Below are 26,223 nucleotides of genomic sequence, written 5' to 3' on the forward strand. Positions count from 1 at the left end.
AGAAGATAAACCTCATAGGGTTCTTGTAGGGACTAATGTCTTGAGACATGGAAAGCAGGTCAACCATGACTGGCTCCATAAAAAGGCTTCTGCACATGCTGTGGCTGTTCATATTTATTATTTTTTTCTGAATTTTACTGAAACTCTCTGTAACATGCCCCAATGACTCATGTCCCTTATTGTTGGGAAAACCATATCAAAAGCAAGTCCATTTTTGCATTTGTAAATGAGGTTTGACATTTCTTTTGCCTAGTCTTTGTTCTCGACATAGACAAAACAGGGGTCCCCTGCTGGTTAAAAAAAAAAAAAAGGTCCCACGTTTAATAAAATATCTGAGACGATTCTGGTTGAGATTTATTTAGTCAACACACACACATTAAGCATCTAATCTGAACAGTCACATTTCCAGACATTTGGCATTATTCAATGAACAAAGCAGTTGAGAGTTTCTGGGCCTCAATTTCATTTGGGGAGTCAGAAACTCACAGTAGACATTATCAGCAGTAGACATTATATGTCACGAGAATGTAACATATGATGCCTTCGTGTCCTCCTCTAGGTATAGATGCATCCTCCTAGATTCTGACAAAGATGAAGGATCTCAGAACCAATTATAACTTTTAAGTGAATGCAGAAAAAGAATTTTAGAAAATTCAACATTACTTTATGACAAAATCTCAAAAGAAATTACATATAGAACATACATACCTCAAGCCAATAAAGGCCATATATGACAAATGGATATCTGACATCATGATAAACCTTCAAAAGTTGTAAGCCTTTTTTTTAAAGAGGCAAAGATAGTAGATCGATAGTAAGGCAAAGATACCTAATTTCATCACTCTTATTTAACATGCTACTGAATTTCCAAGCCAGAGCAATTAGAGAACAAAACCAAAGTTAGCCAAATTGGAAAGAAAGAAAATAATTATCCCTGTTTGCAGATATCATAGTCTTATGAATAGAAAACTTTAAAAACACTTAGAATAAATTCACTAAAGTTGCAGGATACAAAATCAAGATATAAGAGTGAGTAGCATTTCTATATACTAACAACAAACTATCTGAAAAAGAAATAAAGAAAACAATTGACACCTGTAATATTTACAAAAAGTTTACTTCCCAATAAAATTATTCAAAAATGTTAAAGATCTCTATATTAAAAGCTAAAGAAAATTGAGGTATAAAATTAAACACAAATAAATGAAAAGTTATCCCTTATTCATAATTGGCCAAATTAATATTGCTAAAAAGTCTATGTTACACAAAATGATGTATATATTTAACATAATGTCTATAAAATATCAATAGAATTTTTCACAAAAACAAAAAAACCTAAAATTCATATAGTAGAGCAAAAGATTCTGAAAGCTGGAAGCATTGTACTACTTGACAGTTGAATATACTGAAAGCTACAGTGACTAAAACAGTCCAATACTGGCATTAAAAACAGATAAATAGACCAATGGAGCAGAACACAGAAAGATGAATACCTCAGTCTCACTCATGTGGAATCTAAACAAGTTGATCTCGTTAGAGACTAGAAAGAAGGTTAAGAGATGCTGAAGTTTTAGGAGAAAGGGGCTTAGAGAATTATCTGTTAAATGATAAACAATGCCTGTTAAGCTAGGAGGAATTAGTTCAAGAGACCTATTGTAGTGCAGAGTGACTACAGTTATTGAGAATATATTGTATTTTTTTTTAAAGTGCCAACACAGTGTTGAGCATTCTCACAATAAAAATAACCATTGAGGTAAAGCATTTTTAATTAGCTAGAATCAAGCATTTCAAACATCATGTGTTATAAGATATGTATATATATAATTATGTGTATATATGTAATTATAATTACATATATACATATATAATTATATATATACATATATCATTATGTATATATGTATATATATAATTTTGCCAATTTAAACATAATTTTTAAACACATCATGGAGCGAAAGCAATGCTCCAAATACCAAGTCTGCATGTTTTTCATAAACTTAGCTGAACTATATAGAAAATACAGTTTTTATGATTTTTAAAAATGTCCACTTATCAGCCATAAGCATAGAAACTCTAATATTCACCAGCATGTTCTAGAACCAGCACAGAACATGGGAGTCACCAATGAACTCTATGGCTTTCACTTTAAGTTTGGGACACCTGGAGTTTCTGGTGCTGATGCTAATCATATGGACGACATTAAAGAAGCAGGTGGTGCTAACAGTCCCATCTCTGGCCATGGTGTGAACACAGAAATCAGGTTTGCATTCAAAATCACCAAGGAAATACTTCAATCCAAAAGCTCTCTAGATCTCTGAGTTTTTTAATACAGAAAATGACTAAGGAATTGGCGAGTTATGTGATTATTTATATAAACTCTGCAATGTAAGCTGCACCCATTTAAATAAAACATACTGTGATATGAGTAAGAAACTTCCCAAGATACCAGTATCAATGGGGAAGAAAAGATTATTCCAAATTTTAAATCCACAGAAGCATTTAAAAATTTAAATTAAATTCAAAAAATTAAATGTAAATGTAAACATAAATGTAAATGTTTATCACTGTCTAATATATTACATAAACACTAAAAACTAAAAAATTCTACATGTACACAAAAAGTGTGCTATATGTAATTTATAAAAAACTAAATTTAAACTTTTTTGCTTGCCATTAAATGTCCTTAAGATTTCTAAGATATATTTTTGCTTAAGGGGTTTCAAAATTCTGATGTTTCTTTATATAGTGATTATGATATATAGCCTACCATTATTAATGCTTTACCTATTCTAACTGATTTCATGTTTACCACATTTTGTGGTAGAATCTAATAACATTTCTTTCATACAAACATTACTAACTCACTAATTTAATCCTATAAACTGTGTAGAGTACATCCCAATTATGCCAATTAAATTATTCAAATGGTGCATTTATAACTTAAAAATGTCCTCAAACTCTCCAGTTAAATCCAATTTTTCACTATATTAAAAATTTCAAATTTCTTATCACATCCTACAAAATACTGTGTGAAATTACATGGGCTGCAGAGAACAGTGAGAAATCTGTAGCCATAATAAGCAAAGAAGGGAAAGGGCTATGACTGACACATAGATGGGGGTGAAAATAAAATAATAGTGAAGTACTGGAGATAACTATGAAATAAACACAATTCCTCTTAATTTCAGAGGCAGTTGTACACCCTGGGTATACATGTGTTTTCTTTACATGCAGAGAAATCTCTTCATGCTGAATATTTCTAATCTCTTACTTGTAGCCAAAAAGTGACTTCAACAAGAGTATTTGCTGCTAATTATAGAGCATCTATTGTACCCCCAGGAAACCTAGCACATTCCTGTGTTTGTTCACCTCATTTATATGTCAAAACAACTTTGTGAATTATGAAGCCTTCCCAGTGCACATCTAAACAAATTGGCTCAAAAAAGTAAATAAATTCAATTATGTAAAATATTAAAATGGAAACAAAAACCAAGTAAAAATTGTCTGAAATAAGGTTCTCCAATTGAAATACAAAAATAGAATGTACTCATTAAATAAACTGTAGCAACACACACATTGTAGAATTACATCTTAAAATTATCTTGTGAACATTAATAAAATTTATGAAGGTTATTCGCGGAATTTCTCAGGAATATAGAGAAAATTTCATGAACTTTGGAATGAGAAAACTATACATTAGGTTTAGGATGGTCAACAGACAAGAAAAAAACAGGATCTGCATGAGAAGATTCTGAGCCAGGAGCCATAAGATTTTTCAGAAGTAAATTCAATACAAAGCAGAGAATAAATATTTACTTTCAGAATCTTTGAGATTCCTAGTTTGCTAGTAAATTACCAATACTTTTTAAATTACGTTTCATTCCAATATTTTTGTTTTACTCTCAAAAAAGTACACACTTATACTCAAACACAATTACACGCTCCATAATTCTCTTAAAGTTAACACTTATGTTTAGAGTGATAGACTTATAAAATTAACTCCACGTTAATCAAAACTAAATGTATGTATGTGTTTTTACAGGCCTGAGAAGTCACAGGCTCAAAGAAAAATGTAGCATGACATTTTGTAAATAGTCATTCAGGATTCAAAATACATGGCTTTTATAATTATCATCATAGTGGGCAATTATAATGGTTATACTGAAGATTATATAAGAGTATCATTGTCCAGTATTTACAAAAGAAAAAAATTAAAATATAACCTATGGTATGTTAATCCATTTTGTGCCGCTAGAAGGGGATACTTAACACTGGCAAATTAAAAAGAGGGTTATTAGCCTCAGTTCTGTTGGCTATACAAACATGACATCAGCATCTGCTTAACTTCTGATGAGGCCGCAGGGAGCTTTTACTCATGATAAAAGGCAAAGGAGTATCATGGCAAAAGACAAAGCAAGAGGAATATCGGCTTTTTTTTTTTTTTCTTTTTTTAACAACCAGCTTTCACATGAACTGACAGAGGACTCACTAACTGCAGCGGAAAGAACATCAATGTATTCTGAGGAATCTACACCCATGACCTAAACACATTCCACTAGACCCCGCCTTCACCATGGGGAAACATATTTCAACATGAGGTAAGGTACAAAAAACCCAAAGCATATAATATAAAAAAAATTTCCCAAGTTGTTTGAAATTAAAAGCCACTGGGAAAAGAGACTACTAGAGGTATCCTTTCACTGTTACCCAGTAGTGTATTGTTACTATCTGTTACCTACAACTTTGGGTAAAGTGGTATAGGTTAATTATTGTGGCAAGATGTACTTCATTCCATGTAAAATATTCTTAACACATTAAAAATCATTTTGTTTTATTAAAAGAAACTGCATTCTAAAAATAACATTTCAAAAGCTACTATATTTTATTACCTTAATGTGCAACTCATAAAAGAACTTACTACTAAAATTCAAAATGTTTCTCTATTACTATAATGCAAAATACTTCTCTGAATACCTAATGTGTTACTTAAAACACTGTTATACATCAACAAAAAGCATTTCTACTTATATTTTCCTTATAAATGTTACATTTCAGCACCCTTAATCACTCATGAAAAAGCATATAAATGATGGTCATCTAATATAGAAGAACTTCTCATAGCTCTTATGCAGCAACAAATGACCACATGCTTTAACGTAAACAATAAATATAATAAAATCAAGTTATTTGAGATTTGAATTACGTCAATATTAAAATATATAATAAAAATAAAAAACTTTTAATATGAAAAAGTGTAACATGAATGTAACTACTTCAAAAAGACATCATCTCTTGATTCATTTAAATTTACATACAACTAAATTATCTATTTAAACTTTGAATTATTCTTGACAATCAACACTGCTTTAAAGTAACATCTGAAACTGTTAGTGCCTTAGTACTTTCTATAGTAAATTATGTAATGTTTTATTTAGACTTAATTTTGGACATTTGTTTGTATTCACTGTATCTGTAAAATATATTCTACTATACTATAAACTCTGGTGTTTTCTAAGGTATATATCTTGAAAAAATGTTTTTCCACATTTGTAGGAGGTTTTTCCCCCATAAAATCCTCTAAAGTTGAATAAAGTCTGAATAATTGTTTAAGGGTTTTCCTCTGGTACAGATTCTATTTACAGGATGATCTTTGAAATAAACAAAGGTATTGTAATATTCTATATTTATACATTTCATTCAGTATAGTGTTGTGCACCATGAAGCTTACATTTTTTGAAACATCCTTAAACAGTCATGATGCTCATACCACTTTTATTCAGTATGAAATTCCCAAAGCCATGTATAATGTAAGCAGTTTTTAAAGACTGCCACATTTTTCACATTTGTCAGGTTCCTCTCCAGTATAAGTTCTCTTATACTTACTATGGATTGAGGATTGGTAAAACCCTTTTCCACATTCTTTACATGTGTAGGGTTTCTCTCCAGTATGAATTCTTTTATGACGAGTAAGGCTTGAGAACTGGTTAAAGGCTTTGCCACATTTTTCACATTTGTAGGGTTTCTCTTCAGTATGAATTCTCTTATGCTTACTAAGGATTGAGGACTGGTAAAAAGCTTTGCCACAGTCTTTACATTTGTAGGGTTTCTCTCCAGTATGAATTCTCTTATGGCTAGTTAGGTGTGAGCACTGTTTAAAAACTTTGCCACATTCTTCACATTTGTAGGGTTTCATTCCAGTATGAATTCTCTTATGTTGAGTAAGGCTTGAGAACTTGTTAAATGCTTTGCCACATTCTTTGCATTTGTAGGGTTTCTCTCCAGTATGAATTCTTTTATGCTGAGTGAGGTTTGAGAATTGAGTAAAGGTTCTGCCACACTCTTCACATTTGTAGGGTTTCTCTCCAGTATGAATTCTCTTATGGCTACTTAGATGTGAACACCGATTAAAAGTTTTGCCACATTCTTCACATTGGTAGGGTTTTTCTCCAGTATGAATTCTTTTATGACGAGTAAGGCTTGCAAACTGTGTAAAGGTTTTGCCACATTCTTCACATTTGTAGGGTTTCTCTCCAGTATGAATTCTCCTATGTCTAGTTAGGTGTGAGCACTCATTGAAAAGGTTGCCACATTCTTCACACTTGTAGGGTTTCTCTCCAGTATGAATTTTCTTATGTTGAGTAAGGTTTGAGAACTTGTTAAAGGCTTTGCAACATTCTTTGCATTTGTAGGGTTTCTCTCCAGTATGAATTCTCTTATGTTGCATAAGGTTTGAGAATTGGGTAAAGGCTTTGCCACATTCTTCACATGTGTATGGTTTCTCTCCACTATGAATTTTCTTATGGCTAGTTAGCTGTGACCACCAATTAAAAACTTTGCCACATTCATCACATTTGTAGGGTTTCTCTCCACTATGAATTTTCTTATGGTTAGTTAGTTGTGACCACCAATTAAAAACTTTGCCACATTCATCACATTTGTAGGGTTTTCCTCCAGTATGAATTGTTTTATGTTTGGATAGGTTTGAACATCGATTGAAAACTTTGCCACATTCTTCACATTTGTATGGTTTCTCTCCAGTATGAATTCTCTTATGTTCAGTAAGGATTGACCTCCGGCTAAAACTTTTGCCACATTCAATACATTGAAAGATTTTGCTTTTAGTTGATGAACATTGAGTAAGTCTATTATAACATTCTTTCTGCCCCTTACCCTCATTCACAGTTCTCCAGTCTTTCACTAAGTGCAAATTGTCAAGGCCCCAGCTTCTATGTCTTGTCAGTGTCACTTTTTGGCATAAATCTTTCATATCCTGCTCTGGCAAAAGGTCTTGAATGGAATAAGATAAAATAGCTGAAAGAAATAAAAATAAAAAGTTATTCTGCTTACTAATCTCCAGTAAATACACTTTACAAATCTAATAAATATTATATCAAAGACATTAACAAGATGGCATAATAAAATACCACAGGCCCTGATTCCTTTTTGAACATATAAACTTAACAAAAATATACTGACCAAAATGCCTTTCTGAAAACTATAAAATCTAGTTAAGAGTTTGCAACACCCTAGGTGAGCACAATTGCAAAATCCACATAGAATAGAAAGTAAAGTTTGTTACATTTATACATAAAACCTTTCCTCCACCCCAATATAGCATGGTGTCTTTAAGAGTAAACTTCAAACTCCTGGCTTCTCCCTCAAAGCAAAAAAAAAAAAAAAACAGAAAAACAAAACATTGCACATGTGCCCATACTTCTGGCTTTTAGGGGCTTTCCAAAGACTGGTTTCTGTCTCCCATAACAAAGACTGTTGAAAGAAAGGGTGGTATGCTTTGAATGACAGCTTTGGTCTGCTAAGAAAAAGGTAAATAATTGTTACTGCAGCAGAGAGATCATAGTGCCACAGACAGACACCAGGTGTAGCACATGATTACAGGTTTTTACAAAGAAACATGAACAAATCTCTTTAGCTGAACAGTAAACACACGATTCCAGAGAAGACAAATCATAAGAAGAGGTTTGAGAGGCTACAAGGATCTCCAGCCTGGCAAATAGCTAGTAGCCTTCTCTAGGACAAAGCCACTTATAAAGAGTATGACAGGTGGCATTTTATTAATGCCCAAATATGAACCAAAGATTACAACATATGCAAAGTTATCAGGGTAACATGGTCCAATTAAGGAAACAAACTAAATAAAAAATTAATTCTAAGAAAATAAATATGTATAAATTATCTAAATAATTCAGATGACTCAGTAAGTGAAATGGGAACAAAGACAACTAAATAAAATCAGGAAATGTGAGTATCAACAAAATAATGAAATGTATAACAAGAAACAAAGTATGGGACTAAAGAATACAAGAAAATAACAGAAATGTTTATACAAAAGATGTAAAAAAATCAATAATAAACACAAAAAGACCCATAAGAAGACACATTATAAGCAAGATTTTGAAATCACAGAGAGGAATAAGATGTTGAAAGCAGCAAGAGAAAAGTGATGTGTCATTTATAAGCATTCTCCTATGGGATTACCTGTGAATTTATCAACAGAAACTTTGCAGGGAAAAAGGGAGTTAAGTGATATAGTCAGGGTGTTCAAGCAAGAATACTATTAACAGTAAAACTGTCCTTCACAATTAAGAGAAGATGAAGACTTTCCAAGATAGCCAAATGCAGAAAAACTAAATCACCAGTAAAACTGTCCCATAGAAAATGTAAAATGGACTCTGGTCCATTGAAAATAAAATGTGTCATTAAACAAAAAATTATATACAAATACATAACTCTCTGGGAAAGATGTATACATACACAAAAATAAAATTCTGTAGTTTTATAATGATGGTGCTGAAAACACTTTTACTTACGCTCTACAATTTGAAAAATGCATGAGAACAATAATAAACATCTGTTGATGTCTATATAATATGAAATACATAATTAGTGACATCAATAATATGAAGTTTAAGGTAAATATAATGAAAAAAAATTTCTGTATGCAACTGAAATTAAGCTATTACCAGTTTATTATATGTTGTTGTAACTTTGGGGGTTTTATAATTCTCATGGCAACCACAAAGAAAATACCTATAGAGATACATATAAACACACACAGAAGAAGAGAGTAGAAACATGTTACTAAGCTCAGAAAACATACTGGAAGACAGAGAGAAAAAGAGGAAAAAATGGCTACAAGAATCTAATGAAACAATAAATGACAATAGTAAGTAATTATGTTTTAGACAGCTATTTAAATATTCATCAACAAAACATCCCAATCAGAAGACTGAATAAAGAGATTTAGAAAAAATTTTAAAAACCACAAACTATGTCTTGTCTCCAAGAGACTAACTTTAGATGACTGGCATAATAGACTAAAAGTGGGAGGAAGAAAAAAGATTCCATGCAAATGGTAACCAAATGACAGTTGGAAAGGTAACAATTATATTGGGAAAAGTACATTATATGTCAACAACTGTTATATTTCACGAAGTATACTTTAAGCCAAACTTGTCACAAGAGAAAATATGAACATCAAGTAATAATAAAAGTGTTCATTTATTGGAAACATATAATTTATAAGCACGCATGAATACACATAAGATTTACTGAGAACATAGGTTCCCCACTAGGTTTCCCAAATATATATGTTTATTTAAAAATCCCACACAAATTTGAAATGCAAAGAGAAAACTAAATGGAAGTGCGACTATATAGGAAGAATAAAATCAGCAAGTTGTTGGAACAGGAGGTCCTCTTCTTGTATATCTCCCAAAGCAACAAAAACTTATCAACCATCTATGGACATAAGTGCCTTTGTGAGAGAGCCGGGCACCATGGCTCATATTTGTAATTCTAGCTATTTGAGAGGGTGAGGCAGAAGGATTACTTCAGGCCAGGTGTTTGAGATCAGCCTGGCTAATACAGCAAGACCCTGTCACACAAAAAGTACATTTATGATTGCTTTGTGATTCAGGGAGGGAGTTTTAACACCCTGCCAAAAGCACAAGACCAAGGAAAGCCTTTTTCGGAAAGTAAGTTTACCTTCAGATGGCAAACTTGAGGACCGCTGGTCTTGGCTACAGATAAGGAAATGGCCCATTTAACATGATTCCACTTAGAATTTTGAAGTAACACTGTAACTGTCATTAACTCCTCCCAGCCATAGTCAAGAAGAGGTACTGCCCATTCAGAGAGCTAGGGTCAGATGCTCATTCATGGCCATAGATGCAGAACTGCAGACCTTGACATTTACTGTGGTCTCTGAAGCAGGTGAATAACTCAGTTCTAGACCTTTAAGCTACATTCCATGGCCAGTCCTGCCAACCTGGAGACCTGTGACCTGGTAAAAACCTTGCAAGTACTGGGTGGGAGCGACACACATACAAACACTTGGTATTAGGCCAAGTGTCTGCCCTACAGATCAAAGTGCTGAAGGCAACTCAGTTGGCCAAGTAATAAGACAGACTTCATAAGCACACAAGCCCCTGGTAATAAGCCCACTAAAGATAGACCCCATTGTGGACCCTGCAACAACCTTAGGACTCAGGTATATCATCTCTCTACTGCGAACCCAGAAAAGATCTCATCAGCTGGGGACCCAATAGGATAAAATCTTTACCTGTATAAACCAGTTTATAAAAACTGGTAGAGGTGTTTGCTCCTTCAAATGCACAGACACCAATGCAAAGTGATATTGTGCCCATTATCAATGCTTCTATTGTAACATAGTCCTGGAAGTCCTAGACAGAACAATTAGGCAAGAAAATTTTGTAAAAGCCATAAGAACTGAAAAGAAATAAGTAAAAATATCGCTGTTTGTTGATGACATCATCTTATATGTAGAAAGCCTAAGAAATAAACCAAAAATCTTAGTAAATTAGCAGAATATAAAAGGTTATACAAATATCAGTTTTGTTCTAGTACACTAACTACAAACCATTTAATAAAAAAACTCATTTACAGTAACATCTAAATTTCTTAGCAAAAAAATTTAAACAACATGAAAAATCTTTACATTGGGAAAGAAAATATTGATAAAAGAAACAAGAAAAAACAAATAAATGTAAAGATACCCAATGTTTATGAATTGGAAGACTAATTATTGTAAAGTGCCATATTATCCAAAGCAATCAAGAGATTCAATAAACTTCCTATCAAAATTACAATGGCATTTTTAAAAATAATAGAATAAAAATTTAAAATTTATATAGCATTACAAGACATTGAATTGTGAAAGCAATCTTGAGAAATAATAACAAAGCCGGGGGCATCATACTTTCTGATTTAAAGCTCTATTTGAAAACTATGGTAATAAGAGTAGGATGGCATAAACACGAAAACTGATACAAAAATGGAACAAAATAGAGAGCTCAGATATAAACCCATGCATATAAGGTCAATGAATCTTTAAAAAGGGCGTCAAGAATACACAGTGTACAAAAGATAGTCTCTTCAATAATTGAAGCTGGGCAAAAAGAATATCTACATGCAAGTGAAATTAGACCATTTTTTTCTTATACGATACCAAGAAATTAACTCAAAATAAAGACTTAAATGCCAGACAGAAATCCTTAAAAATCTTAAAAGAAAATATATTTTAAAAACTACTTGATATTGGTTGTGGTAATGATTTTTTGGATATGACATCAAAAGTACAGGCAACAAAAGCAAGTATTAACAAGTTGGACTGCATGAAACTAAAAAGCATCTGTACAGCAAGAAAAACAATAAAATAAGAAAATCTGCAGGATGGGAGAAAATATTTGCAATCCATAAATCAAATAAAAGGTAGATATCAACAATATATGAGGAACTCATAGAAATCAAAAGGAACACTAATAATGATAATATTAATAATAAAATTGAAAAACAGGCAAAAGACCCAATAGATATTGTTCCAATGAAGACATACAAATGCCAACAGATATATCAGAGGGCTATCACCAATCATCAGACAATCACAAATCAAAACCATGATGAAATATCACTTCACACTTAAGATGACTAATACATATATATTAAAAAGTGAGATAACGGTTTGACAATAATGTGAAGAAAGGGGCTAAGAGCAGTGGCTCATGTCTATAATCCCAGCACTTTAGGAGGCTGAGGCGGGCAGATCACCTGAGATCAGGAGTTTGAGACCAGCCTGGCCAACATGGTGAAACCCCGTCTCTTCTAAAAATACAAAATTAGCTGGGTATGGTGGCACATGCCTGTAATCTTGGCTACCTGGGAGGCTGAGGCAGGAGAATTGCTTGAACCCGGGAGGTGGAGGTCATAGTGAGCTGAGATCATGCTATTGCACTCCAGCCTGGGCAATAAGAGCAAAACTCCATCCCAGACAAAACAAAACAAAACAAAACACACAATGTGAAGAAACAGAAATCCTGTACTGTATACTTTAAAAGTTGTAAATTGGTGAAGTCATTATAAAAATTGGTATGAAGGCTCTTAGAAAAAGATACAAGTAAAAAATTCAACAATCCCAGTTCTGTGTATATAACCAAAGGAAATGAAATCAGTATCTCAAAGAAATATCTGCATCCTCATATTTATTACGGTATCATTCACAATTGCCAAGATATGACAATAACCTAAATGTTTTTAGACACTAGATGGATAAATATGGTTTACATACACAATAAAATATTATTTGGTCATAAAAATAATTTAATTCTGCCATTTAAACAACATGGATGGACTGGAAAGACATTATGCTAAGTAAAATAAGCCAGACACCAAAAGGCAAATACTGTATGATCTCACTTGTATAGAGAATCCAAAATGGTGAAACTCACAGAAGCAGAGAGTACAGAGGGAGTTGGCAGGGCCTAGAAGTGAAGAAATTGGGAAGGTGTTTTTCAGTTTTTGTTTTTTTGAGACGGAGTCTTGCTCTGTCGCCCAGGCTGGAGTGCAATGGCGGGATCTGGAGTGCAGTGGCTGCTCGCTGCAGCCTCCACTTCCCAGATTCAAGCAAATTCTCCTGCCTTTGCTTCCCGAGTAGCTGGGATTACAGGCACCTGCCACCATGCCCAGCTAATTTTAGTTTTTTTAAGTAGAGATGGGGTTTCATTATGTTGGCCAGGCTGGTCTCAAACTCCTGACCTCAAGTGATCCGCCCACCTTGGCCTCCCAAAGTGCTAGAATTGTTGTTTGGTTTTAAGATGAACAAATTTAAAAGATCAAATGTGTAATTTCATGAATATAGTTAATAATATCTTGTAGGCTTAAAATTTGCTAAGGTAGTAGACATTAGGAATTCTCACTCCAAATCAATTTGAGTGTGTTAATTATAGTACAATATGTACACATCAAATTTTTATGTTGGACATTCATAATTTTTATTTGTAAAAGAGTTGTTACACACACAAATATATATGCACGCATGTATATGTATGTATACCCCAGTAAGCTTTATAGTAAATAAAAACAAATTTAAAATATAGTTATTTAAAAATAAGGTAAAAGGTGGGAGTTTAATATATGCTCAGCAATCTTCCAAGCTCCCTAATAAAACAGTATTGTTTTTAAATGTAGGGAGTAGATATATTAAATTATATTACTGTTGATACTGTAACAATGTGGGCATAGAGTTTAAATTACCAATCTCAGTTTTTACTTAGAAAATAAAATTTTGAAGTAAGATAAGTTTAGATTTTCTTATATTTAGTGTTCTGATAAAATCACTGAGTATGAGCTTCTGTAAAATCACATTTGAAACCTCCATAGGACAGAAAATCATAAAGCTGAAAACACAACATATGTTTGTGGTGTTCCTGGGATTTCTGAACCAAATGCCAATATACCACTACTCTCACAAATTTCAGACAAGATGCAAAAAGAGAATTAAACGGTATAAAATAGAGTTCCTCAAAAATATGTAGATATTCCTATGTTCCACAAAGCAATGGAAAAGCAGTCAGATTATATAGTGCCTTATAAACCATGAAGAGGACTTTGCTTCACTCTGTAACCTCAAAGGAAAATCACTTCATGGTAGCGGAATCCTTAGAGAACTTAAGAGCATGGGGCAGAAGATGCTCCTGTGAGAGGAAGACAAAGAAACTCAGGCTTTTCTGAAGCAGAGCTGCCCAAACCACATTTTCATTTCTGGCTTTCTCTTTGACATTTGGGCCTCTAACCTGTGTCATCTACTTTATTTACTCCTACCTGCCTTGAAATTTGGCTACTATCACCTGTCTCTTTAAACTCCCAGGCTGTTTTCTTTGTTCTAGACAGGTGACCAGGTCTGGATTAGACATAGCAAGACCTGTTTCATTAGAAAAAATAACATGACTCTTGCTGGCATGCTCCAATTACCAACCTAGTACGGTGCTTGGTAGGAAAACAATTTTTTAGAAGGTTCTAGAAAATTACTCCCAAAATACTATTTTCTGACATTAACTATACAATATTTAGAAAAGACTTTAAATATATAGGTTCTTTTTGTTTGTTTGTTTGTTTGTTGAGATGGAGTTTAGCTTTTGTTGCCCAAGCTGGAGTGCAATAGCGTGATCTTGGTTCACTGCAACCTCTGCCTCTCAGGTTCAAGTGATTTTCCTGCTTCAGTCTCCCAAGTAGCTGGGATTACAGGCACATGCCACCATGCCCATCTAATTTTTTTTTTTTGTATTTTTAATAGAAATGGGGTTTCACCATGTTAGCCAGGCTGGTCTTGAACTCCTGACCTCAGGTGATCTGCCCACCTCGGTCTCCCAAAAACATATAGGTTCTTAGCTCCACTACCCAATACTACTGAATCAAAACTTGGTAGTGTAATTAGATTTTGAGGTGTGGGCAACAGTATCTTATGCCACTAAAGTTCTGGAATTACCAGTCATCTAGACTGAAGAATTTAGACCTTAAAATTTATGTCAAGATGAAACATTTTGAAGATTTTATTTTCTACACCAACAAATTCCCAAGTTTTCCTTAGAAGCAGAGATCAAAAACTCATTCATGCAAATGACAAACTCTCAGGTAACATTTCAGGAGTGAAAAAATATGAAATTCATAGTATGAAATATAAATTGTGTATTGAAGTTATCCTCACCCAGGGAGACCAGGTTTCTGTAGTTCTCGAACATCACATCCCTATACAAATTTCGCTGGGCAGGGTCCAGACATGCCCACTCCTCTGGAGAGAATTCTATGACCACATCACTGAATGCCAATAGTCCCTGGGGGGAAAAAATACACACACATTTACAAAATGTGCCATGGGCAGAGTTCTTAATTTGACTCCAACTGAATTGAAGAGAGTAAAGTGAACTTTTTCTGGCATAAATTGTCCAGTAAGATACTGTTTAAAACACAAAGATTCTCAAATGCATTCTGTAACTCTAAGGAAAGAGGATGGCATAAGATTTACAAAACCAGTGTAGATGCTATACTTTTGTTAAGTGTTATAGTATAAAAATAAGGGTGCCAATACAGGCATTACATATTGGACAGCTATATTTACATTACACAAGATAAGTTGGATAAATTTCTCAGAAGGAAAAATCATCTGAAGTGCCTCTCAGATTTTAATGCATATGACAAGAAATTGGAAATCTGTTTAAAATGTAGATTTTGATTCAGAAAGTCTGGGCTGAAACCTGACTTTCTGAATTTTGAACAAGTTCACCTGTGATGCCAATGCTTCTGAACCAAGGAGAATATTCCGCCAAACATTAAGTGGCAGAGCCTGCATTTATCTCAGTTCATTTGACCATTAAATAAGAGCCTTCATTTTCCAAGGTCAAATAATCTAAGAAGGTGAACTTCCAAATTAAATGTGATGGTTCATGCCCATCAGTTATTAAATCTCCCCAATGTACTTAATAATACAGAGAAAACTAATTTGCTTTATAGTGAAGAAATCTGTCAGAAAGCATCTTAACCTAGTGAATAAAATTAACACCAACTGTAACAGAAAAAACTGGTATCACGTGTAAAAATGCACAGGAGGAGGTTACAACATTATTGCTATAACAGCATAGGTCAAGAAGGCAAAATCTGAATCTAATCATAAAGAAACATCAGTTTCATGCAAAATTCCATCAACTTTCTTTTAACTAATCCAAGGACCCGAATCCATCTCCAGTGGGAATCTTGGGCATCCACACCTTCCCATGTTCAACAGATACAAAACATTCATTTTGCAGGTCAAAAATTTATAGTAAAGATTGCTTATGGCACTTAAAAAGCCTGAATGGATATAAAACATTGATATATAGGAAAGAAATATTTTTCAGAGCCCCTTGACTATCATAAGAAGAAAAATTTAAAAAGTACTTGAAATAAATTTATTAGGCAGAAACATTACAAATATATAAATAAAAGTCTGCAAGTTTTAAACACATGACATTTCTGGAGAAACAGCTGACCCAGCCCCTGACCTAGTACTCATTTACCCGAGAACCAGCCATTTCTTCCTCTTTTTCTGATTTCTGTTCAGATGAGATTATCTGGACAAATCACACATCTTGAGAATATGCCTTTAGAGATGTCAGCACAACTCCTTCACCTGCTATGACCACACACACAGGCAGAAGGATCTTGAAATGCAGAAAAAGCTACTTTCCTGTTTCTTCATCATACAAGACAGGAACAATGAGCTCCTACATAAAGGTCAAAATGTGAGTTTTCATTTTCCTGCCATCAAGTGCCCTTCTGTCCCATGGAAGCCAGCAATTTTGGCTACAATAATAAAAATATTGCCTGCACTGACTTGACCACACCAAACCAAAGGAGAGCAGACCCTGTGACCTTCCTCTGGAACAAAGGCTGAACTCAACTCTCTCAAATGTATCTAAGGGCCCTCATGCTTGACCCTGGCCTTACCTTAGGATCATATGGGGTACGAAACTAAAACAACAATGTTCTTACCCAGACCAATAGACAGAACCTGTGGGGAGGGTATAAGTGAGAGTATTTCTTTAAACTGGACATGTGATCCTAATTGGAGGCTTGGGCTGAGAGCCACTGAGCTAAGCATTGCTTTTGAAACTTCAATGTGCATATATCATTTGCTATTCTGAGCCCCACTTTAAGTAATGTGATTCTGTAGGTTTGGAAGAGGTCTATTAACTGGCTCCTGTAAGAAGTCCCTGTTCATGTTAATGTTGTTCCTCGTAGGTCCATCATGAGTAGCACTTAGGTAGAAAACTACAGGCACAACAAACAGAGTCCCTTTACACAATACTCTTAGCCCAATACAAATATTTTTGGTCCAAAGTGAAGACCACCAATCACAATTCTGAAACATGGCATTATCTGCTAGCCCTTTAAAGTTTAAAGAGGACCACAATGTCTGAGCAAATCTCCATTTGGGAAACAACTTGTGCATATACATTAATGCAATGTTTATGGAGCACGTACTATGTGCTGGGAAGTACATTACAAAACACTATGCGGGGAACTTCACATTATGTGAGTTAATCTTCATAAAACCCTGGGAGGTAGATGCGAAGTGTCTCATAATTGCCAGGATGTGAATACAGGGCATACTCTTTCTATTTCTTTTTCCATTTATCTATCACTGATTTTAAAAATAAAACGTATAGGCCGGGTGTGGTGGCTCATGCCTGTAATCCTAGTACTTTGGGAGGCTGAGGCGGGCGGACCACCTGAGGTCCAGAGTTCGAGACCAACTTGGCCAACAAGGCGAAACCCCGTCTCTACTAAAAATACAAAAAATTAACTGGGCGTGGTGGTGGGAACCTGTAATCCCACACTTGGGAGACTGAGCCAGGAGAATCGCTTGAACCCAGAAGGCAGGGGTTGCAGTGAGCCAAGACTGTGCCATTGCACTCCAGCCTGGGTGACAGAGCAAGACTCCATCAAAAAAAGAAAAAAAAAAAAAAAAAAGAAAAAAAGAAAAAAAAAGGAATAAAATAAAGCTAAATATAGATGGAAGAGACACAGAAATAAGTGTGGCATATAGGTTAGAGGAACTTTTTATTGTTGTATTTATATTTACTGTTTTATAACTTGGAGAACAACTACTGGATCCGAAGAAATAGAGAACAGGTTACTGAGTAAAATGTTTTTAGAGACACAGATTTTAATTAAAAAATAAAAATTAAGGCCCCAAAATATAGTCTTTGGCTCCCATTTATCTGTTTGGATTTGGGGAAATTGTGGGAACCAGGTTTGGGGAGGCAGCAAGAGCAGCTACTGAAACCTCTGATCTCCCCTAATCAGTTCTGTGAGGGCAAATTCCAGGGTGGAAACATATTTAGACAAGGTTTCGAAGCGCGTGAATCTGGGCAGGGCTGGGACCCTGGGCTTCACATCTTTATACCACTGGCTGATTTTCAGTTATGTCTTTCCTAAGGCTGCCCACAAGAAACTTGACTTTCACAGTTTGTGTGATTTCAATTGTTTAAGCCAATTCTCTATTCTGTAATGTAACAATAAATATAACATAAACCTTTAGAATTTTCTGGCACTAATATATTAGAAGCTAAATATTTTATTCCTAAGAAGGTAAAAGCATTTACTGCCACCACCACTGCTGTACTACTACTACTACTACTAACTCCTACTCCTACTCCTCCTCCTTCTCCTCCTCCTCCTACTACTAATAATTCTGTTCAAGAATGGCCATTCAGGCCAGGTGCAGTGGCTCATGCCTGTAATCCCAGCACTTTCGGAGGCCAAGGCGGGCGGATCATGAGGTCAGGAGATCGAGACCATCCTGGCTAACAAGGTGAGACCCCATCTCTACTAAAAATACAAAAAAATTAGCCGGGCATGGTGGCGGGCGCCTGTAGTTCCAGCTACTTGGGAGTCTGATGCAGGAGAATGGTGTGAACCCGGGAGGCAGAGCTTGCAGCCTGCAGTGAGCCGAGATCCTGCCACTGCACTCCAGCCTGGGCAACAGAGCGAGACTCCGTCTCAAAAAACAAAACAAAACAAAAAAAAGAATGGCCATTCAGGTAGTGACATCAGAACTCACAATAACATTATGGAAGTAAGGAGTTCAAATGAAGCCCAAGTTCCCTGTGCACCTATATCTCTATTTTTTTAAAAAACTGGCCACATACTTCCAAATTCAAGCATTTACCTACATTTTCTAGACTGAAAGTTCATGCATGATGGAGCCATGACAGCTCCATTTGCTTTTCTAATAGCCATACCAAATGGAGGCAATTGGCCTATATATTAGTTTGCATCTCCAGATCTCCTCTTGGTTCTTCATCCAAGTACCAGGAAACTGAAGAAACCCCCATCTAGGTACCAACCAAGAAGATTCATTCTATGAGGGGAGAAACAAACCCTAGATGCCTTATTTCTTTTCCACTGAGATGAAAGCAAAATACCCCATCAACAGTCTTCACAGGACATCCCTAAATGTCTCATAGAATCTCGGATGCTGATGAGACGGGTTCCAGTAAGCCTAGGCTGATGTCCCCATGATGAATCAGGCAGGACCAATTCAAGGTACTTCTATGAGGCCAGGAAAGTAAATTAAACTGCCCTTGTAAAGCAGCCAACCATGTTGGATACTACCTGTCTCTGATCAGCTAACTCTTGGGTAAGACGAAAGATAAAACTATCCTACTCCAGTAAGAGTTCACAGATGAGGTGTAGTTGTGGTCATGACTGGACGTTTTGTGGTGCTGACCTCTCATTGCTAAGGTACTTGTTTACACTTACAGATTCTTCCAGGTTTTGCTGAAGGTAGGCTTTACTCTCCAAAAGAAACTCTGAGACAGGGTGCTCTACTTTTTACTATTTGTACAACTGCAGCAGGTCACTGGATAAAATCTACAAAACATGGAGAAACCCACCCCAAAAGAGGGACTTTACAAAGTCTACGTTGATGTCTCACAAGGTAGATGTCTCCCCTGAGTTTTCTATCCATCCTCAGTTCAAAGTCTAGCCCTTTATTTTGCATCTTAGGCAAATGACAGCCCCTCTGTGTGGACTCTAGGCAGAGTCAACCTGGTTTACTATTTCTGGGAGCTACAGAATGGGGAGAAAATCTAGAGGAGATATGCCCTCATGGAGGCTTCTCTAACAGATGCTGAAGAACCCCAGGACCTAGATTCAAAAGTTTACGCTGCAGACTTAGGTCTTTGAAGGGCAGGAATGTGACAGGTGCCCTCTGTAGATTCCTGGGCATTTGGACAGCAGGAGAAGGAATGAAGTTGAGGGTCTTAACGCCTACTCAATGCACAGATGTGAGCCCAATTGTTTCTGGGCCCCATAATCTCTGACTCAGTTTTGGGTCTGAAGATGCCAGGGGCATTAAAAGAAAGAACTGGAATATCTGGTTGTTGTTTTGTAAAGTTATTTTTGTAGAAATATGGTCTACTTGCTCTGAAAGAACTGTAGATTCCAAATAGAGAGACCCTTCTATCTAAAAATTGTGCAATATTTTGCTGTACAATTGCAAATTGTGACTAGACGCTCAAAAAAAGAAAGGCCCTTTACAGTGAAGCCTTGTGGGTAACTTACATGTTTATATCATGTTTGGTAATTCTGGACAGCGTTTAAAAAGCAACTAAAAACAAAATTATTTTCAACTCCAGAAAAACTCTCCACAATGGTAGAACAGAGAGAAAACTGTTGCTTTTTTTTTTTTTTTTTTTTTTAAATTGAATCACAATGTGATATATATCACAGGTCATCTGCTAACAGATTGCAAAAACAAAAATAAAAGTAATGAAAACTAGTCCTCAAGTAGAAGACAGAATCTTTTTAAAAATATGTACTGTTCAGGCTGACCTCATTTTAGGCCTCAGCCCACCTGCACCCAGGCTCTCATTAAAACAGCATGTTGCTCCACACTGCCTTGTGTGTTGGCACACTCTTGGGGATCCAACCAATACAAGAACCTTACATCTGGTGCTGAGACCCAGGAGGGGTTCAGGTCTGCGTCCCCTGTGGACCCTACCCCTCTACCCTGGAGAGCAGGCCATAGCAGCCGGACAAAGGAAGCTCCTCAGCTTCCAATCGCCTCTCTCTGCATGCACATCGGTCACTGATCTCGCCTACTGGTAAGTTTCCCGGGAGCCCGGTTAGCAGGGGGAACTCTGCATGGCCTCTCTTGGTTTCTCCAGTCCGAAAATCCAACGTTGGTCCCAGAAGGCTCTGGCATGTGCCAGGTACTTGCTGATCATCTGGTCTCAGAAGGACGCCTCCAAGTCATGTGATCCCGTTCCAGGACAAAAAAGGCAGCGGTGACGATTGCTCCTTTTATCATCTCCCTCCGGTCATCCAGGATGGTCTCCTTTTCCCTGTTCTCCCAAGCCTACCCTCCATTATGGGAAACTCCCAGTCTTCCATTCCAAAAAACAGCCCTCTAGGCTGCCTCATAAAAAACCTGCAAACCTTAGGCCTCAGTCAAGATATCCGCCCTAAGCGCCTTGTCTTTTTTGCAATACAGCCTGGTCGCAGTACGAATTAGATAATGGGTCCAAATAGCCTGCAAATAGAACGTTCAACTTAACAATTTTAACTGACGTAAGCAATTATTGTCGACAACTGGAAAAATTGGAAGAAATTCCTTATCTCTAGGCCTTTTTGCACTCAGATTACAACCCGACCTCTGCAATTTTTGCTCACCTGTTCAAATCCTTCTCCTCCATTCTTGCCACCTTGATCACCTTTCTCCTCCCAACCCTACCTCTTTTTCCTTGTTAGATCCAGCAGACTGCTGTCCACCCCTCCCAGCCCCTACCTCTTCCTCTCAATCGTCTTCTTTAACCCCCCAAGCCTCCTCATTGTCTTCTCAGCCATCTTCCCAGTCAGCTATATCCACTTCTTTTCCTACACCATCCTCTCCTCAGGACAATTCTAGCATTGCCTGTACTCATTCTCCTTTCTCACCGCCCTCTCCTGAAGCCTGTAAACCCATCCCACCACCTTATGCCCCTATCTATCCTCCACTGCCTGTTAACTCAACCCCCACTCCCCCTTCACATCCTCAGCAGGAACCACTTCCAGGTTCTTCCTTCTCTCTTGCCCATACTCGCTCAGGCACCAACTTTGGCATGCCCCAACCTTACTTCAGCACCTGTGCTAGAATGCCCCCTTCAGAAAGTAGCAGGAACCAAAGGTATTATTAGAGTTCATGTTCCCTTCTCCCTCACTGATCTCTCTCAAATTAACAAAAGACTCGGTTCATTTCCAGAAGACCCTGCCTCTTATATTAAGGTTTCAGAGTCAGCACCCACCTTTTTGGACATGCCCTTTGCTCATGACCTCTCTACCTTATCCCTAAAACTGTCCACTCTCCTTCAATATGTTAATAATCTGCTCCTGTGTAGCCCCTCTCAAAGAGACTGCAACACCCATACTCTCTCTCTCTTTTGAACTTCTTGGCAGAATAGGGGTATTGGGTCTCCCCCTAAGAAAGCACAAATATGCATCCCCTCAGTCACCTATTTAGGCCTAGCTCTTAGCCCGTGAACCCGAGGGCTCACAACTGACCGCACATCCCTCCTCTAGTACCTCCGGCCTCCATAAACTAAGCAAGAAATTCTCTTTTCAAGAACTAGTGGGATATTTTAGGCTCTGGGTTCTCTCCTTCGTTTTACTTGCCAAACCGTTATACCAAGCTGCTAAAGACCCTCTCCATGAGCCTTTAAAACCTGCACAGCCTATTACCCAACCTTTCCATCTACTCCAAAAGGCTCTCATTTCAGCCCCCGTCCTCACTCTCCCAGACCTCACCAAACCTTTCTCCCTCTATACCGATGAACAGCATGGAGTTGCACTAGGTATTCTAATCCAGTCTAAGGGACCCACCCTCCAGGTTGTTGCCTACCTCTCTAAACAGCTTGAAGTCACAGTTCTCAGATGGCCTGCCTGCCTCCGAGCATTGGCAGCAGCTGCTGTCCTCACCCTTGAAAGTCTAAAACCATCTCTTCATGCCAACCTAACAGTTTATTCAACCCATAACATCAAAGACATGCTAGTTCACCGCAGTGTACTAAGTCTCATCTCTGCCTCATGGCTCCTCCAACCGTATTTTCTATTCATAGAAACCCCCCAAATCACTGTGCTAACCAGCTCCCATCTAAACACAGCCATGGTCTTACCTGAAGCTACAACTGCCCAAGACCCTTCAAACTTCAGTGTGAACACTGTTCAAACCTTTCTTACACCTTTTCCAAACCTAACAGACCAACCCCTTCCAGATGCCTCCTTTACTTGGTTTGTAAATGGCAGCTCCTTACTACATCAAGGACGCTGGCATGCTGGCTATGCTATAGAGTCACCTCCCCCACACACTATTAAAGCCAATCCACTCCTTCTAGGCACCACCTCCCAAAAAGCTGAACTCATCACCCTCACTTGAGCTCTCACTCTAGCAGCCAGAAAACAGAACATATATTCAAATTCTTGTTATGCGTTCCACATAGTGCACTCACATTCATTCATGTGGAAAGAACGGGGTTTATCTGCCAACCCGACCCTCACCAAAAGCTACAACCAAAGTGGACAGGCCCCTACACTGTGATATTCAGCATACCAACTGCAGTGACAGTCCAAAGACTCCCCCACTGGGTCCATCGCACCAGGGTCAAGCTCACCCCAAGACTACTCCTTCCTCCAAAACATTAACAGCGGGCAGCACCCTTGGAGTCCTTGTATATAATAACCTAAACAAAGAAAAACTATCCTTAAAGGTAGGAGAAAGCCAAAAGATGGCAAAGGGACAAATGACCTCTGCAATGGATCATCGAATATTACAGTCCTGCCACTTGGGCTGAGGATGGTTCATGGGGTTATTGCACTTCTATATATATGCTAAATAGAATAACTAGACTACAGACTGTTCTAGAGATAATCACTAACCAAACTGCCTCAGCCCCAGAAATGCTCAGCGCCACAAAACCAAATGTGTGCAGCAATTTGTCAAAACAGGCTAGCATGAAACTACTTATTAGCAGAAGAGAGTGGAGTCTGTGGTAAATTTAATATCTCTAAATCGCCATCTTAACACAGATGATAATGGAAAAGAGGTTCTAGAAATCGCTTCTAACATCAGAAAAGTAGCCCATGTACCAGTCCAAACCTGGAAGGGATGGGACCCAACAAACCTTCTAGGAGGGTGGTTCTCTAATTTAGGAGGATTTAAAACACTGGTAGGGGCAGTAATCTTCATCATCGGGCCCCTCCTGTTTCTCTGGTGTGTTATCCTACTGATAATAAAAGCCACTGAAACTCTTGTTGAAACTACAGTTAATCGCCAGACAATCCAGACAATGCTCCTGCTACAACGACATGATGGATACCAACCCATCTCTTCAGAATACCCCCAAAATTAAGTTTTTCTTTGTACAAGGTGCCCACACCACCCCTATGTCACACCTGAAGTAGTTGTTGAGAAAGTCGTCTGTTTTCCCTTTTCTATAACCAAAAAGACAGGAATGTAAGATTCTTCTCCCAGGCCTGAAAGCTTAAGGAGATGCATAACTCCTCCCTTCTCAGGCCCAGTCCCAAGGTGCAAGGCTACCTGCACCAGCAGCATGTGCCAGCAAGATAGCAGAAGCAGCAAGAGAGCCTGCCAGAAGACATGAACCCCTGAGGATCTAGAAAGGCCATCCGGGTACAACATAGCAGTTATGTCAGACTAGGACACTTCCTGCTTACAGGAGACTATAAAACCTTTGCCCTACCCTCACTTGGTGCTGACTCCATTTCAGGCCTCAGCCCACCTGCACCCAGGTGCTCATTAAAACAGCATGTTGCTACACACACACACACACACACACACGCACACACACACGTTCACCCTAAATTCACCTGGTAACTGGGGAGGCCATCTGTGTTTTGGCTGTAGTCAACAGAAAATTGAATTGCCTATATTCAAAAGAAATACAAATTTTCTATTTCTTCACGACATGAGATAGTTTTGGAACTTGGAGCCAGGTCCTGCTGAAGGTAGGCTCTACTCTCCAAAAGAAATTCTGGAATAGGGTGCTCTACCTTTTGCTACTGGTATTTCAAAACAATGATTTCCAGGTTTAAAATAAAGGTACACCTGAGTCAAATGAAATGACAAAAGACATATTTAGCTTTTTAAATGATGTGCATACATTTCAAAGAAAATAATTACATATAAAAGTTTTTTAAATTAAGTGCTTTATAAAAAGGGAGGAGAGCATAATCTCTTCCCTTACGTATTCAACTTGGAGAATTAAGATTTTTTTTTTTTCTTTTTTGATCACCAGGCAGAGACTCTTGTTCTCTTCCCTCACTTTCTCCAAAACAAACAGAGTCTCTGCCTCTGGGCTGAGCTGCCTGGAGCTGGAGGAAGGGTGACACAAGCACCCCTGTGGCCAAAATGACTAGAAATGCAGTGGCTCAGACATGAAGCCAGCAAAGCACTGAGTCTCACCCAAAGCCTGTTGGAACCACTCCCTGGCTACCACCGATGTTTTCTCAAAGCCCTGGGGTTCTAAAATTAGCAGGTACCATAGGCAGCCAGGCCTGTGTTCTTCCCTTCAGGGTAGTAAGTTCTGCTAGGCCCCAGAAAGGTCCAGAGGTGCTGTTCACAAGCCAGGGACTAGTCCTTTAGAAATCTATCTGGCATTCTATTGTATTGTGGCTGAGCTGGTGCTCAAACCAAAAAATGCAGTCCTTCTCTCTCTTCTCAATTTGTTCCAAAGGCAGAAGAGCCTCACTCTGTGGCTACCACCATCACAGACCATGGAGAGTACTTCCATACTACCACCAATGTTCCCTTCAGACTCTTCAATCAGCTTGTGGTTAATGCTGCCCAAACTGGGGCTCATTCTTCCCTTTTCCCAAGGGAAGGTCCAGAAATGCCATACACGAACCAAGTCTGGAATCAGGGACCTCATAAGTTCACTTGGTGCTATACTTCCCTGTGGCCAAGCTGGTGCCTCACATGCACGACAAAATCCTCTTTACTTTTTCCTCTGCTTTTCTCAAGCAGAAGTATCACCCTGTAGCCACCACACCTGGGAATGTGCTGAGTCTCACCTGAAGCCAGCAAGTCTCAAAGTGTCACCTAAAGTCCTCAGTATAGTAACTGGGAATCACTGCTAGTTATTCAGGACCCAAGGGCTCTTTAGTTAGCAGCTAAATTCTGCAAGGACTGGGTCTTTCCCTTCAAGGCAGTGGGTTTCCCTCTGACCTAGGGTGTGTATAGAAATGTCATGACAGAGCTAGGGTTTGTAAAGGGAGCCTCATGACTATGACCACTGCCCTATTCTGCTGTGGCTGAGCTGGTACACAAAAATGCAAGACAAAGTCCTCCCCGTTTTTCCTTCTCCTCACCTCAAG

The 26,223-nt window shown here is 37.6% G+C and overlaps 1 protein-coding gene across 3 annotated transcripts in view; it reads right to left on the reverse strand.

Annotated features, from left to right (window-relative positions):
• Positions 1-331: 331 nt before the first annotated feature.
• The window catches only part of ZNF678 (zinc finger protein 678), a 102,958-nt gene continuing 77,066 nt past the window's right edge, over positions 332-26,223 (reverse strand). The window contains exons 1-3 of one of the 3 annotated variants that reach the window (XM_073011462.1): positions 15,020-15,125; positions 10,583-10,703; positions 332-7,311 (exon numbers count right to left, since the gene is read on the reverse strand). In XM_073011462.1, the coding sequence (XP_072867563.1) occupies positions 5,819-7,311; positions 10,583-10,667 (1,578 nt within the window). In that variant the 5' untranslated portion in view covers positions 10,668-10,703; positions 15,020-15,125 and the 3' untranslated portion in view covers positions 332-5,818. Of the gene's footprint in view, positions 7,312-10,582; positions 10,704-15,019; positions 15,147-26,223 lie in introns of those variants that run through there. The other 2 variants (XM_073011461.1, XM_073011463.1) reach the window with 2 other exon arrangements.

This window comes from Chlorocebus sabaeus, chromosome 25 (assembly GCF_047675955.1).
Source record: "Chlorocebus sabaeus isolate Y175 chromosome 25, mChlSab1.0.hap1, whole genome shotgun sequence".
In the NCBI taxonomy this organism is placed as follows: Eukaryota; Metazoa; Chordata; class Mammalia; order Primates; family Cercopithecidae; genus Chlorocebus; species Chlorocebus sabaeus.